Source organism: Falco punctatus (assembly GCF_963210335.1).
Source record: "Falco punctatus genome assembly, chromosome: 4".
In the NCBI taxonomy this organism is placed as follows: Eukaryota; Metazoa; Chordata; class Aves; order Falconiformes; family Falconidae; genus Falco; species Falco punctatus.
This window is the reverse complement of record NC_137583.1, coordinates 69,822,050-69,838,468: the sequence shown is the minus strand read 5'-3', so window position 1 is coordinate 69,838,468 and position 16,419 is coordinate 69,822,050. Positions and strand designations below refer to the sequence as shown.

The following is a 16,419-nucleotide window of genomic DNA, read 5'->3' as shown; positions in this document are numbered from 1 at the left end:
AGGCCAAATGAACGAGTGAGATTTGATCAGTTCTGTTCACAGGAGTCTTGCTGCTCTTATCTTCTAGCAGTATAGAAGGCAAGTCACAGGCTGCTTTCATTTAGAGTGGTAAGAAGATTAAAAATAAAAAGCATGACTTACACAGATGGGGAAGATCAGCTTGGATTTGAGAGCGTTTTTACAGAACTGTTGCAAATTAGTTTGGGCTTCCTTTCCCTATCTGTTCTGTTCTCTGAAGAAAGTAGAGGGAAGTCCAGGTTAGGAAGCTTTTTAATCTGTGAACATGCTATCACATCAGCAATATTGGTTGCTTTTGAACTGATGATTTAGCAGTCTCCTTAAAAAGGAACACAGAACTTGCAACAGGGGAATTGCAGTAGTGTTAAATTTTCTGTTGGCTTTGCATCAGGAAGGCTCAACTATATTGTCTGTCTTTGCTTTCTCATCCCCTTGTAGGAATGTAGTGAAGATGCTGGGCAAACAGTGCAGTCCAAAGCCCCTAAAGAGGATCAGGCATTGTCTCGGAGCGCAGGGCATGCTGTAGCATCAGCTGCAAAAGACGAAGAGGAAGAGGAAGGAGACAAAATAATGGCAGAATTACAGGTATGCCTTTTGAGTTTCATGTGAAGATGCTTGTGCCCGATACCACTTTTAGGGCATCAGGACAATTTCCAGCTCAGAACATGATGGAAAGTAGATGTCCCGGTCTCACCAGGTCCCACTTTATTGCACTAGGTGGTACACGTTTTGTAAGCACCACCCAATTTTTGTTAAAGAGGTCTGGAGCTGAGACAGTGATCAAGCAAGCAGTGCTTGCCACTGGAGACTCTTACACACGTAGATGGGTTAAGTAAAGTATTGGTGTGCATCTGGTGGTGTTACCCCTGGCCTAGCATTTCTTGCTTAGTACCAGACCAGCAAGGTGCTGAGAGTCCGTCATTCATGTTAATATTGGTTGGAACAGAGAATATGGAGTCTGCTCCTTGGCGGGGGGCTGGGGGGGGGGGGGGGGGCTTTGCTCACTTGTCCTGTGCTATGGTCCAGCGTTTCCTGGAGTGTTTGAACATTGAAACATTTGCTGTTCCCTGTTGTGTAACTGGTACATTACTCTGCCAGTGGCATAGAAATAGTCTTCTCTTGCTAGTCCTTCACTTCATAGCGCATGGGCTGGTTCAGTTCAGTGGTGGTGATCCTGCAGTAAAAGCCAAGTATTCCAGCTACCACCAGTGAGCTCCAGCTTCCCGGGGGCTCCCTCTGTCCGTGTTCATGCCCATACGAGGAAAGGAGATATGGATCAACTTAACTGGCCGTAACTTCTGATGCTGGGGTGTTTCAGAGCACTGTCATGACATGAGATGATCCCTGCTGTCCACCTGCCAAAAGGTGGGTTTGGTGCTGCCCAGGGAGCGTTTGCAGCACAGGACGTGTGGATATTAAGCAGTAACTGTTACATGGCATGGGTGCAGGCTGCCCCTTTGCTCAGCTCTCACCCACAAGTGCTTCAGACAGCTGGTTTGCAGGGAGTGAGAGCAGTGGTTGACCCTTATCCCCTGTTTGTGTGCCAGTGCGACAGGAGAGCTGGGGACAGTGAAACTTGTCACATCGTCTCCCGTCTCTAGGAAAGGAACCCAGCTGTCTTGCAACTGGTGACAATGAAGTGGAGGTTAAGGTCTGGAAAAGGGGGCTGAGGGGATCTAAGGGGGAGAAATAGGCATGGTAGCTCAACAGGGAATGAGTGTTTAAATGCTAGTTTTGGGGACAAGCAAGGCTAATTTTAAACCAATACCAAAATAACAGGTGTATTGTGGAAGGTTGACAGAGTACCATGTTTTAGAAAGGGCAGACTGCTTGATACAGGAGTTACAGACTCATTAGTCTGGTATCAGTCACAGGCAGAATAATGGAAAATCAGGTACAGGATTCAATCAGTGAAGAACTAAGGACAGATGTAAACAGTTATGTTGGTAAACACAACGTAATGGAACACAGATCTGTCAAAGCAAACAACACTCTTTGATCAGGTAACAGGTCTGACTGCTTAAACTGAATTGTATATCTGTAAACATTTTTGTAAATCATTTGATCAAACACTTCGATAAAAATCTGGCACCACAGAGAATACAAAAAAATCCCTCTATCATAGGACAACTGAGAGCTGTCTGGCTCTGGAAGTGCTGCCCTTGATACAAATGTTTATAGTCAGGTCCCGTAGGGATCAGTTACAGGCCCGGTGTCACTGTATTCTCATCAATAGCCTGGAAATACATTTTAAATCCCTACTGTTTAAATCAGCTTAATTCAAACGAGTGAAGTATGAAAACAGGGAAATGATAGCAATCACTTAATGGTCATAATACATTTACTGAAATAAGAAGTCCATATGAAGAAAATAAAAATATAGGCCAGATCACAACTTTATGTCTTGGAAAGAATCAGGAGTTGCACTAACAAGTTGACAGGAGCTCCCAGGTCAGTGCTGTTGCCACAAAGTTAGTGTTTGCTTTGGGTGTATAGATGTGAGAACGGGGAGTGGTTTTATCTCTGTGTACAGGATCAGTGAGATCAGCACTGGGCTGCTGCACCCATGAGTAAGTTAGCCATGTGTCCCCCATTTGTAAAGGCTGTTAAGAATACGAAGGTTGAGAATAGATTTCAGTACAATGTGGAGATACTTTCATGGGAAATACCTTTTTAAACTAGCAGAAAAAGGCATAATAGTAATCAGCGGCCGTAGCACAAACTGTATTTGGACACTGTTACAGATAATTTGGAGCAAAGGTGATAAATAAACAAATCACCAAGGGAAACAGTGGATTCTTCCTCACTTAAAGTCTGAAGGACTTAACAGGATGCCTTTGTAGATGGCATGCCTAACTCAAAAATGTATCACTGGTCTGGGGAAAGTCCATATCCTGTATTATGAGGAGCGAGACTACTTCTTCAAATAGTTCCATGTCGTCTTAGGTACTCTGGTCTATACACACATACAAATGGGAAAACCAGAAGAAACTCGACACCCTGATTTTTGCACTGGATTTTTTTATTGTTGTTACTTTTCTGATTTTACAGAATATGCAATGCACATGAGGCATACAATATTTAAAGAACAGGCCTGATTCTAACCTGTAATCAGGGCTATTAATTTCATGAGAGTTGCCAGAAATTAAATAATTACCCTAATACATGGTATAAGAATATAATCTTGCATGTCATGGTGTGTTTGACTCCTGTAAGCACTCCTCCCTTATTCCTCTGGCTGGCAGATGTCCTGCCTGTACATCTCACTGAAGGCAGACCGTGCCAGTAGAGGCCTGCAGAAATTCTGGTGATGCACACTTGCAGCCAGCACTGCACAGTGGTGGCAGTGACAGTTCTCTCTGGATCTGGATCTGGGAGCCAGTTGGATAGAGAAACCCAAAGGAAACTGGAAGAGGGTAGCAAGATAAAGGGCTGAAAAGTTGGGGCCGTGCCCTGCGGTACACATGGTGGGAGGCCAGTGGTCCACAAGCCCATATGGCAAAGAAAAACACGTCTCCAAGTCTAAAGTTTTAATAACAGTTTGTGTGGAGAGAGGTGGAATTACATAGCTCTCGCCTAACTATTAGCCACTAGGAAGTAGGTAGTGTCACAAGCCCAGAGTCTGTCATGGGCTTCCTACTTAAGTTTGCGTAGTTCATAGCATCTCTGTGTGCCTTCATCTCCCCATCTGTAAAAATAGAAATCAAGGTTATCTCCCTGCAAGGAACTTGATCTCAGCGTGATGAGTTAAGAGTGCAGTCTTGGAAGACTGGAGAGGATGTCCTGTTTCTCTTAGTCTGATAGTCTAAAATCTCTATTGTCTCATGACCATGTATTGTTGAGCTGTGAATGTCAAAACCAAATGCTCTCTTTGTAGTTGGTCATCTCCAGACATTTCTGTGTAAAAGCTCTTAGTCTCCTGATAACCTGCAGTATTTATTTCCTAGGCTTTCCAGAAGTGCTCTTTTATGGATGTAAACTCAAACAGTCATGCTGAACAGTCCAGAAATGATACACATGTTAAAGAAATAAGGCCTGGGACTTTAATGCATCACAAGGAAAAGAAGGTAACAAGTGGCATTTGTAAACATGCCACCCGGTCTTGGCATAACCTTCTTTCCTTCAAAACTAATCTTTTATCTTGTGTCCTGTTCTCTCTAACCCCCACCCACCACTGCCCAGTGGTTTCCTTCCTATTATCTCACTATGGCTCAGAAAAACTTATATGGAACGTTTTATCAATCTACATTATGTGTCTTATCAGCAGTTATACAGTAGTGGCATGAATTTTTATGATTCTGTGAAATCAAAATTAAGAGGATCCATCAGTTTCTGCCAAAGAGATGCTTGTACTCCTTAGAACATCCTTCCAGTGCTGTTCTGGCAATGGATGGTGAAGCATCTCTCCTAAGCCTTGTTCTTGTCTTGAGAATCAGTGGTTCCTCTCAGTCTCAAGAGCCACTTTAGAGAATTTCTGCTTTAGTTTGTTTTATTTGTTGGTCCCAGAAAAAGTTACTAGATATTCAGAAATCCTATTCAGTTTATTGGAAGAAAGAGTCAAGGTGCATGGGCTGAGTCTGCCCTTATTCTGGAACTTAATGCTCAAGATTCACTCTTCAGTCATGGGCCTTTGAAGAGGTGCGGTGTGTGGAGCTATAGCCACGTCAAGGGGGGTTCACAGCTGTGTCTGGACTGGAGTTGCCAGCTGAGCTGATTGGCCTTAGTGGGCAGGCAATGTGCAGGGTGAAGAAAAGGACAATCTCTGCCTTTGCAGACCTCTCTTTCCAGTTTAAGAATAACGAATTGAATCATTGCTGGGTTTAGGCGGTCATGCAGGCATGACAACTTGTCAGCCAAATGCCAGTTTGCAGTGAAGGGGGGGGTATGGGGGGAAGAAGACAGCTCTTCAACACAGCATTTCAACTTCGTCATGCATTTTGCGTGTATATGCAAATTGCACATAGGAGTAATACCTTCTCTGCCATAGCACCATGAGTAGCTCCCCAAGGATTTTATAGGAGACACTGAACTTCAACATCATTTAACAGAGGCAGGGAGAGAAGAAATTGCTTTGCCACGTCCCTGAGGCAGAGAAGAACTCAGCTGCCCTAACCACAGTGAGCTGCATCTGCACAGGGTGCTGCAGCTGTAAAGCACAAGGTGACACCTAGATGGTGGTATCTGATATATTATTAGTGTCAAAATCCATACCCCGCCCCGCAGGTACTGCTGCCAGGTCAGGGCATTGCACGCAAGGACTTGGCTTGGAGTTGCCCAAACAGCAGTTCTGGTCTAAAGCTGCAGACACCTGGCTACAAGTTCATGGGTGTGAGTAAAAGGGAAAAAATGTTTTGTTGTGGAATGTATGACAGCGTTACGGAGGGAAAAAAAAGTGTGACTGTATCTGTATTCATCCTTATTGCTGCTGGTGTCAGAATGAGATTGTATTGTTGCATGGAAAACACTCAAGGTGCTGCACGTCCTGTAGCACAAATGTTTCTTTGAAAGGTGCTGCCAAGTAATTGCCATAAACTGCTGTTTATTGGAATAACACAGAGTCCGGGAAATTAAGGCTAATGAGATTTGGTTTTGTCATCTGACTTGACAGAGTGCTTATTGGCTTTAAATATGGAGCCTTGTGGTTGTGATAAACTCATAGAGGAAATTAGTTTTGTTGTGGTTTTATTTTTTAGTAGAAAGGCAGCAGTTCCTAAAATTACATATATTGTACAATGGCACTATGAGATGTTGCACTGGTGGAACGAGAAGAGGAACTTGCTAAAAAAGATACAGAGAAACAGGAACTCGGTGACTGAGTCAGCACATGGACAGGCAACAAGCGCCATTACGTGGCCTGGCCTAATTCTGGGAGGTGTGACATGTAATGGGACTGGGAGGCGCTTACCACTTAGCGAGTCTGGGCCTGAGCTGATCACAGGCCCTGGTGTTTTGTTCTTATACTCAGCACGAAGTGCAGACAGTGTCAGCCTGCCCACTGATGCCTCACTGGCGGTGGCCGGTTGGCATGATAGCTCCTCCTTATTTAGAAATATGGGGGATGTCAGGGTGCCTGTGGGGCAGCCTTGTTACTGCCCGTACACCTTAGCAGAGACAAACTGGGAATCTTGTCCATCACTGACTTTCTCACTCCAGTGTTTTGATTGTGTACAAAGCTTTCCTGTGTAAAATCCTCAGACAGTATGTAAGAGAACATCACAAGATGTAGAAACTATACCTTGTGAACCTCGGTATGCCTGACGAGTGCCTGCACTAGCCAACCTGTGGATTACTGTTCTGAGCTGGGAGAGCAAGTCTCCTGGCTGGTCTTGATGCTCATAGAGGTATAATCTGGCCTTCTGGTGCGCTAGGAGTCAGCTTGTAGTCTCAAGCAGTATCAGCAGTAATGCTTTTGGCTCACTGCCTTCATGCGCTCGAGGCCAGATTTATTTCCTTCTTGGTGAGCCATCTTTTGACTGTAGATTTCTTTCTTGCTCGTTCATAGGCATGGTGTCTCTTCAGGTTATTCCCTCACCCTGAAGATTGGTGTTTATCCTAAGCTGTCACTAGCACTTAACAAACCAAGCCTGGTATTATGAAACAGTATCTCCAGGGGGACCTCATTCGAAAATGAAGAAAAAAGTCCCCTTAAATTTGCATTGTCGGGAATATACAATTTTTGAGCTAGTGGAAGACCTCTCTGTGTGATGTTTGCAATTGCTTCTGTAAATGAATGTAGCTCAGTGTTTCATTCTGCACTTCCACGGTTGCTGCAGGGTGCCGCTGGTAATTTTGAAGGAGTATTTTTAAGCTGCAGCAAGGATTTAGAAATGCTCAGGCTGTGATGATATTCACTGTGATGGAGCAGCGCTGCTCAGGTGTGAGCAACATTAGAAGCAGCAAAATGTTGTGACTTGAAAATCAGCGTTTACGGGTACAAAACTTCCTTTCAGGGCTAGCCAGCCTCTTGCAGTTGGCTCTCTGGTGAGCTAGTGAGCCGTAGTGCCCTGCTGTCAGCCCTTCCACATCAGGCTCCCTTTGATGTGGCCCAGCAGAACTTACTCAAATACCATGAATCTTTTCAACTTCAATCTTATACAAACTAGGGTTTGGGTTTTTTTAGCTGGAAAGTGAACGGGTCAAGGTAGCACTGCATTGGAAATAAGGTAATGAGTGTGCTTTTGCATATTCTGGAGGCCTTGTTAAAACAGGAGCCCTAGGTAACAACCCGTGCTGGCCACATGCATAGCACAGAGCAGTAACATCATGCACTGTTCTGCCAGAATTTGGAATTTTGCCCCGAAGAAAGACAGGAATCAGATGACAACCTCAGACATGCCTCGGCAGCAGTAAACAGAGTGGTGAGTTCACAAGGTCTGCACTTCCCCTGAGAATATGGTGATTAATTTGGGGAAAAAACCCGTCCTGTAAAGGTAACAGCCCTGAATAACTAAGTAATCCGACTTTCCCCCTTAGGTGTATGGGGCTACAACAGGATCTCCCACAGATAGTGACCATCCTAAAGAGAAGAGGGAAGGGAAAACTGAAGAGGAATTGGGTTCTGATTCATCCAGCACAGCTGACAGTAAAATTGGCTTTTCAATGAATGACAGTCCTACATGTAGCAAGGGTTTGTTTGTAGACAGTAGAGACTATTCTAAGGAAAACCTTCAGAATATGACCAGAAACCTGTCTGGTGTGAGTTTGCCAGAGGATGACAAACGAAGAGGGGCTCAAGATATTTTAGGATCTCATTTTCCAGCTGTTGAAACTGGAAAACAAAAGCCAAACTATAGACTATTGCGAGATGCACACCAGGGCCTGCCGCCCGGTGAAGCCTTGCAGAGCACAGGCAAGCATATCCCCGTCAGCAGCGTTGCCCCTCTCATGAGGCACATGCAGGAGGCTGTGGGGCCTCAACCTTCCTTGCAGGAGCAAGAAGCTTCTGCAGTCAACTACAATCAGGTTGTGCTAAGACCCAAAGTGTCCAGAAGTAACGGTGTGAACAGCGTGGAAGAGACGGACTCTCCTGCTAGCTCTCCAAGTGAGGACAACTCACCCACAGAAAACATCGCCTTCATGATTACTAAAACAGCTGTCCAGGTCCTCTCGAGTGGGGAAGTTCACGATATAGTCAGCCGGAAAGGCGGAGATGTGCAAACAGTGAACATTGACGCGAGGAAGGATGTGGCGTTGGAGAAGGGTATCCCAGAAAATGCAGACAGCGAAGAGCCAGTGGTGTGTTTGGACAAAAAACCTGTCATCATCATTTTTGATGAACCGATGGATATTAGGTCAGCATATAAACGACTTTCTACAATTTTTGAGGAATGTGATGAGGAACTGGAGAAAATGATGACAGATGAAAAGATAGAAGAGGAAGAGGAGGAGGAAGAAACTGAAGCACATGAGATCTCTGAGAGCCAGAAGGAAAAGCCACCAGTAGTTAGTGACAGAAAAGCAATCACAGAGTATTCAGCAGCTCACGGTCTCAACGAGCAGTACGTATTTAACCTTCAGTCTTCCTCTGACTCTGCAGAAACCAGATCTCCTGCAGAGGAGGAAAGCGCAAAGGCAAATTTTAACAAATACCGTCAGATCTATGGGCTAAACACAGAAACAAACTTGGACTCTGCCGATCAGTTTGGAAGCAGGCAGGATTCTAAGAAAAAATTCAAGTTCAAATTCCCTAAAAAGCAGCTGGCTGCTCTGACGCAGGCGATACGGACAGGAACCAAGACTGGGAAGAAGACGTTGCAGGTTGTGGTCTACGAAGAAGAGGAGGAAGATGGGGCCCTGAAGCAGCACAAGGAAGCAAAGAGATTTGAAATCAGTAGGTCTCAGCCCGAGGACAGTGACAAGAGTCCTTCTGGGAAGCAAGAGGGACCACCTGGAGCTGCAGTGTCCCTGTCTAGGACCGATGAAATTCGACAGAGTACATACCGAACGCTAGACAGCCTTGAGCAAACTATAAAGCAGTTGGAAAACACCATCAGTGAAATGAGTCCAAAATCTATCCCTGAAAACACATACAGCTCTGAGGGAAGCACTGTCCCCTTCTCTGCCCAGATAGTACCAGAGACCCCACCCCGAGAGCTTGTAGTGCTGGATGAGAGCCTTGCTGGTGTAGAGCCCCCTCCGTCAATCCCAGCCACTTCACGTAAGGTACCTTAGTCCGAGAAATCAAACCTCCAGCTGCTTTCTAAAATCTGCAATAATCACCATTAAACAAGAGGGTCTTGTGATTTGTTTGCTTCCTTTCAGGTGGCTTGTTTGGGCTCCCCACAAGGTGTCTAACAGCTAATAGACCATTGGGGGGGGTTTGTTTTGTTTTTTTAATCTTTGCTGCTGATTGGTGATGGGCAAATGCAGGGGAGCTGGGTCGAATAATCTGCTGTGTGAGATGACAAGCGTCACTGACATGAAATCCAGGCTGATCAGTAGCTGAGCGGTTTTCTCCATTTGGTTCTGGAAATTAACACCTGCGGTGTGAAGCTCCTGAACTTTCCCTGCATGTAGTACTGTGGCTTTTTTTTTGGCGCATGGTGTGCACTCTCCTCTTCAAGCACACCGGTACTGACCATGCCCTCCCCTTGTCTCCCCCCCCGCCCCTCCACTCATTTCCACAGGGCTCCAGCGCTGCCTCCCAGACAAGTCGGATGCCAGTCCCCATGGCTTCAAAAAGTAGACAAGGAAGCATGGAGAAAGCAGGCAAACAGCACAAGCTGCAGGATCCGCGCCAGTACAGACAGGTAGTTTTACCCTAAACCCGGTGTTCGGATGGACATTTCGTGTTGTTTGTTTATTTAAAAACTCCAGTAACTGACTGAGATTATACCAAATAACGGATGCCTGACTTTCGAGTGAGGTCTAACTGGACGTCCTGGATCCTGGGGGCATGACAGTATCATCTACTGATCTTTTTCACCATGCTTGTGCATGCATGTCTGCAATAAAACACCTGCTGCTCTTTTTTTTTTTTTTTTTTTTTAACCGTGGTATTCAGCTGTAATTTTAATGTTGACTACCTGTTTTACTTTCCCTTCGGTAAATGTGGCGGTTCCTTAGGAGAGCTGGGAACGCTTCTGTTCAGAGAGTCTTTACAGGAAGCCTTGGACACTAACCTGTTGGTGTAATAGGTGGCAGTAGATGCATGCTAACTCTCCGGCCAGACACGTCTGTTCACACGTTAATAACCCAGAAGCATGGCCAATGTAGTGACTGGTCTGTAACCCGTAGATTGCACCTTCTCACAGGAGCTGCGTTGGCTTTCTCGCTTTTATGCACTCTTGGTTGGGCACTCTGGGTTTTCTACCAGGTCCAGTCCACAGCTGCAAGACTCAGCTCAGGCCTCCAACTCTTAGTTCCTATTCGCGGTAGGGCTGTTTTCCCAGGTCCTGTTGGTTTATCGTGTTACTGGCTTTCTGACAAACTGTCTCCTGCCATCTTTATTTGCAGGCTAATGGAAGTGCTAAGAAAGCTGGTGGGGACTATAAGGCTACTTCCCCTACCCTACCTGCTTCTAAGATCCCAGCCTTTTCTCCCACTTCTGGGAAAAGCAGCTCAGCACCTGCTTCTAGCGGTGACAGCTCTAACCCTCTAAATCCACCTACTAAAACCTCCATTCCTTCCTCTAACCTCGGTCCTCAGACAGGTCGCATAACTTACTCTACCTCCCTCATCCCCTCTGTCTCTAACGGCTCCTCCAAGTTTCAGAGCCCCACTTACCCAGGGAAAGGTCACCATCTCTCATTCTCACTACAGACTCAAAACGGCCGGCCACCCCCTCCTTCCTCCTCTACCTCTCCCCCCTCCTCTACCTCTCCCACTTCACTGAACCAAGGTATGAAGAGCATCAGGACAATCCACACACCTAGCTTCACCAGCTACAAGGCACAGAACGGAAATGCGGGCAAGTCCACCCCATCCACAGCCAAGGAGCCATCCTAAAGGCTAAGCACAGCGCACGTGCGAGTTCACCAAGGCTTTCTGTTCATTTCCAAAGAATCCGCGGCCAATGTTTTAACCGGGGAATGTAACCATTTTGCTGTATTGCGGGAGGCTTAATACTAATCATGTGCTAAATACTGAATTACTACACTAGACTAGAGTGAAGCTTTTTGGAAAACTCTTGTTGCTGTTGTAATGATAAAAGAGCGTTTTCTTCCTGTAGGCAGCACCTCTTAACGAAAAAGTGTGAAGGTGTGTGAGTGAACTTGACTGCGTGTGCACGGCAGTGTACTGAGCGTGGGAAGACGTATGGTTAAAAATTTAGTAAGTTGTTTTGTATAAAGCTATTTTTCATTATGGGGACTAGAAGTGAACGGAGATATACTAAAGTGTGATTATACACAACTGTAAAACTGAAACTAAAATATTTTTCTTTTATTTTGGTGTTATTTAGCTTTGTTACAGATTTCTATTTTTGTCAACAAATGTCATGGTTCCTTTCGAGATCTTTTTGCCAAAACATTTTGATACTATTGTAATGTACATTTGAAAGTAGTATGCTGGACGGTAAACCTCTGCACAAGAAACAGAGTAAGACTGGTCTTAGTGTGTATGAGGCAACTCAACCTATTGCACTGCCATTCAGATTATATTTAAGAATTTGCCAGCCAAGAAAAAGAAATAATAAACTGTTTTACACATATAGGTAGTTGCTGATTACTTTTTTTCCTAGCTAAATCCACCCTTTTTCCTTCAGTTTTATTTTAGTGAAACCTGGTAGCCCATTAATGTATTGCATTGTGGATTTTAAAATGTACACTTCAGTACTGCTCTGTATACTGGCAAACTTTTGTACATACCTATAAATATCTATAAATAAATAAATACTGTATGTGGCTGGGCACATAGAGTAGTTTTACCACACCAAAGTTAATTTTTATGCATGCTTAAAAAGATATATGGGAAGGGGTTGAAAAAGATCCGTATCGGTCAAATAGGAAAAAAAGCAAGAAGCTTGCATAGCTCATGGTTTTGTAAATAAATCTATTTGTATAACACCATAATGTAACATACAGAACTATGATAAGCAAAGATCTTCACAAAAATAAAGGGCTGCATGCTTATGTATTTGTATTTCGTCACTAATAACTTTTATAATGGATTCAGTTAGCTGTTAAGCTGTTTGCCTGAGAGCATTAAACCATCAGGAGAAAACCCGACTTTATTTTCTCCAGATTAAAAGCATATCTAAGTATTAATTTTAAAATGGGGTCTTTCATATTTACCCGGACAAAAGCTAATTGCTGAAACTACAGGTTAGAAAACTAGCAAGAAAAAAACCCAAACACCCAAACCTTTGGCTGACTGACTGAGGTATCATCTCTTCCACCTTTAAATATTCTTTGTTTTATTCCTCCCTATGAAACAGTTCCTTTGCAGGATCATTCGAAGGGTAAGCCCTCAGATGGTGCATTCCTTGCAGCAGGAGTAATTAAAGAATGTAAATGTTAACTCATACCTCATAAGCAGGACGTAGAGACTAGCTCCAGCAGGATCGTGCCATCCCTGCCACTGGCACAGCAGGAAGGGCCCCAGGCGTGTGCAGAACACGGGGGCTTCAGCGGTGGGCTGCGAGCTGAGCCCGGGACAAGCTGGGGGGCTCCCAAAGCGTAAGGTGCAGTTCAGAGCGCTCGTGCTGAACCGCTGGAGTGAAGCCAGTTCCCTTCCAGCTGGTGCAGAAAAGAGGTGGCTCCGAAGCCTGGTATGGGAGCAGCTGATTTAGGTAGGAAGAACCTGTCAAAAACTTGTCTCACAGTGCACAGCCTGCACCACGCGCTTCCCAAGGGCGTTTTCTACCTCCCCAGGTGCCGAGTACATTACTCCCTTGCTCTCAAGGTAACAAGCCTGATCCGGTGCCGCATCTCGTTACCAGGCAGGGCTATCGCATGTCCCCACACAGGCTGCAGAGAGCACCAGGAGGCTGGGTGTGCTCCTGCTCCATGGCGCACAGCGAAGTAAGCTCAAGCTGGTGGATGGACATACGAGGTTTTGTTCATAAACTGCGAGACCGACATCCCCCAGGGATCTGATCCTTACCAAAAAACAGTAGCTCACCATACCTGATCCTCTCCAGCTCCACGCGAGCTGTGCCCCACGGTGCGGCCAGGCAGGGTCCCCCTGCAGCGCGCGCCCCGGGGCAGCGGCTCGGCACTGCTCCTGCTGCCGCTTCTCAGCCTCCTCAAAGGGGTTACAGCAGCACGTTCTCTGCAGCTGTGTGGATTTAAACGCTGACAGCAGCTGTATAAATAACCAACCGTCCCCGCACAGTCCCTGGGCACGCAGGGGGCAGAAAGGCAGTGCTGTACGCGACAGGTAATTCTTGTCTGCGGTGGTGAATGGGTAATCGGGGCGTGAACACAACACCCACCTGTGGCCCCAGCTACACACCCTTCCAGCAGCCACCAAGTCTTGCGCACCTCCGTGTGGCATCCTCAGTGCTGGGGTGCGGCACCCACCAGGACCCCAGCCCCAGGCTCAGACAGCACCTTCCCCTGCGCAGGCACCACTGCTGGCACCGTGTCAGGTGGCACTCATCCCCTCCACGTCCTGCTTGTACAGCGACGGAGCTGCTGGACTTCACGGGCACAGAAGGGCTGTGTGTAGGCTGCAGCTCAGCACCAGGTGTGCTTTTCAACACTGGGCAGAGTATTCAGAAAAAAAAATCAAGTCTGTAAATAAATCCCTTAACCACAGAAGGAAACGGCACAGTCTAGGGATTAAAATGTGACGTTTCTCACTGCAAACCAGTTATGAGGAGGCAGTTCTGGTGGAGGTGACAGCAGCCCAAGTTGGGGACAAGAGCCACTGGGCAGCACCCACAGCAGCACGGGGCTTGGTGCTAACAGAGCAGCCCTCAGCCCCCAGCTGGCAAGGGGCCAGCTGCGCTCTCCACATCAGCCTGTGTTCAAACAGGGGACCTGCAGAAAAGCCACCCACCCTCCTCACTGTCCCCAGGGTGCTCCGGCCCAGGCAATTCCAGATCAAGCTCTCACCAGCTCTTGGGCAGTTTGAAAGACAACAGCGGCTCTTCAGCAAGAGAGAACCCAGGAGGGCAGCACTCCCCCAGGGTACCAGGCCTGCTACCTGCTGCACTTGCAGCCACGTCTATTTGGCGAGCGGCCATCAAGTCTCTTTAGGTTGCAGTGACCCCAGGGGTTCATGTGTGATGGGACCTCGCTGCTCCGAAAACTTAGTGAAGCAGCTCACCAGCCCCCTTCCAGGTGGAAGGAGCTGGAAGGTGAGCAGGACCTTCCTGCTGCCTGTTGTAGTCTGAGCCAGCACAGGACTTCATAGCAGGGTAAGTGCCATCCCTCTGCGCCAGCTGACCCCAACTATGGGCACTACAGCAAAAATGCAGCAACACACACCCAGCACCTGAGCTGGGTAGGCCACAGTTCTGGGAAGGCGAAAGAGGATGCACAGAGCAGGGAAGAGGAGGTATGTGCAGGACATTTCTGCCTACAAACATCCAGAGCCGAAATCCATCTGATCCCCACTAAGAGGCAGCTCTTCCTGCGCGCTTAAAAACTTACAGGTTTGGTAACAGATTATTAAGGCAGATTTTTATGGTCTCATGACTGTGAGCCACAGGTCTGTGCACCGCTTGCGGCAGGTCTGGTTTAAGTCATCCCTCTCCCAGCCACACATCAGCCTACACCCTTTGCACAGGCTGGCACAATCGCTTGGTCACTGTCCAAATGAGGACAGCGTAATGACCTGGCTTTGAAAACAAGAGCACAGCTTCTTGTAGCAGATGAGGCTACATTTCAAACGCTTTTGTCCTGCCTAGACAAAGCAGAGAGATTCTTCTCTGATGCTGCAGACAGGAAGAGACCCTTATGTGCAGCTCAGCAAAGGATTTTCCTTCAACTCTGCAACAGCACAAAGGAAGTTAAGAAACCGTCTGGATGGTGGCCGTGACTTAATTCCACATTTTCAGTGCTGTGAATGATACTAATGGGGACCATAACAAGCCCTTTAAAGTCTTAAAAAGCAGTCACACAACTCATCTTCCAGCTACCAAATTCCAGAAAAGTGATTTCAAACTAAACCACCGATCCCCACTGTTTGGAACCATTAAAAAAACGGGACCACCACTGCTACCAGCACAGCTCATCCTTTCATTTCCCCATCAGATCTCAGCTTAGACCTGTTCCTAATGACCTGCAGCTACACAGCTCCAAGCAGTCCTCAGACCAAAAGTATTCTCCAAGCCAGTTTGAATCCTTCCGATGATGAGTATAAAACCAAATAAATGGGCACAAATATAAAACGTTAAAGAATTCTGCTTAAACATAAAGTACGCCCCTTTTAACCATAAGCATGATCAAAACCCAACCAGCCCCAGCCCGGAGCACCCGCTCTGGCTGCGCCTGCCTGAGCCAGGGCAGGAGTAGGCAATCCCCAGAGGTCCCTGCCCACCTCAACTGCTCTGCGATCCGTGGAGCTCCTCATGGCACTGAATCCAGCTTCCAGAGGAAATATGGTACTAACAGCATTCACCTCAGGGCAAGCTACTGCACACATCACACATGCGTTCCCCTTCCTGCAGCAAGAAGAGGAGGAGGGGAATAAATAAATAAACAAACAAGAAAAAAAGCACCACAGGGCATAGCAATGGCTCCTAAAAATGTCTGTCACCTCTACTGCCGCGCTGGCTGGAATTTAGAATCTGGGCAGTCTTCAAAGAGCAGGAAAAGCATCAGTGTCTGCCCAGCTTCAGATACGCCGCCACATGCCACATTCTCCAGTACTCTCCTCTCCCTGACACACCCGAGATTGCTCCCTGCATCTGGCAGGGGATTCAGCGATTCAGTCAAGCGCTTCCCCGCCTCCCTCCTACTCTGCCTGCCAGGTTATCCCAAACCCCATTTACATGGAGCGGGCAAGGCAGTGGTGGTCTGAACTGCCATAATCCCTTTCTTACACCCTTGAAGATATCCCCGACTTTTGTCCAAGCTCCTTCTGCAACTGCAGCTTCCGTGCTGCCAGTGCAGCAGCAGACTATACCATGGAGGTGGCTGAGCCCTTAAGTTTGCACCTGTAGCACTGTTGGCCAAAACACCTCCTCTTTTGTGGAGTTTAAATTCCTGATTTTTCAAAAGATCTTGTGTTCTATTCCAGTCAACACAATAAAAGTTCTATGTTGTCAAGCATGAGTTGGCATGCATCTAGATTCAGGAGTTAAAATCATTAGTTATCTATAAACACAAGAAAATGAAAATTAACCTGATCCATCAAAACGGCTGTCAGAGTAAGATGCAGACCTGCAGGACCCTTTATGTACCTCTGTAGTATAATGCTTCATTGAGAAGACCCCTGTGACTTACTGTGGATGCTCAGCACACTCTAACAAGCTTCTGAGACTAATGATGGGACAAAAATACACCTCCT

The 16,419-nt window shown here is 46.5% G+C and overlaps 1 protein-coding gene across 17 annotated transcripts in view; it reads left to right on the top strand.

The window, feature by feature from the left end:
- Positions 1-12,220, top strand: part of KIAA1217 — a 350,277-nt gene extending 338,057 nt beyond the window's left edge. For 8 of the 17 annotated variants that reach the window (XM_080384821.1, XM_080384823.1, XM_080384824.1 and 5 more), the window contains 6 exons: positions 457-603; positions 3,966-4,085; positions 7,299-7,376; positions 7,492-9,180; positions 9,645-9,767; positions 10,474-12,220. In XM_080384821.1, the coding sequence (XP_080240947.1) occupies positions 457-603; positions 3,966-4,085; positions 7,299-7,376; positions 7,492-9,180; positions 9,645-9,767; positions 10,474-10,965 (2,649 nt within the window). In that variant the 3' untranslated portion in view covers positions 10,966-12,220. The remainder of the gene's footprint in view (positions 1-456; positions 604-3,965; positions 4,086-7,298; positions 7,377-7,491; positions 9,181-9,644; positions 9,768-10,473) is intronic. The other 9 variants (XM_080384817.1, XM_080384819.1, XM_080384816.1 and 6 more) reach the window with 6 other exon arrangements.
- Positions 12,221-16,419: the final 4,199 nt, after the last annotated feature.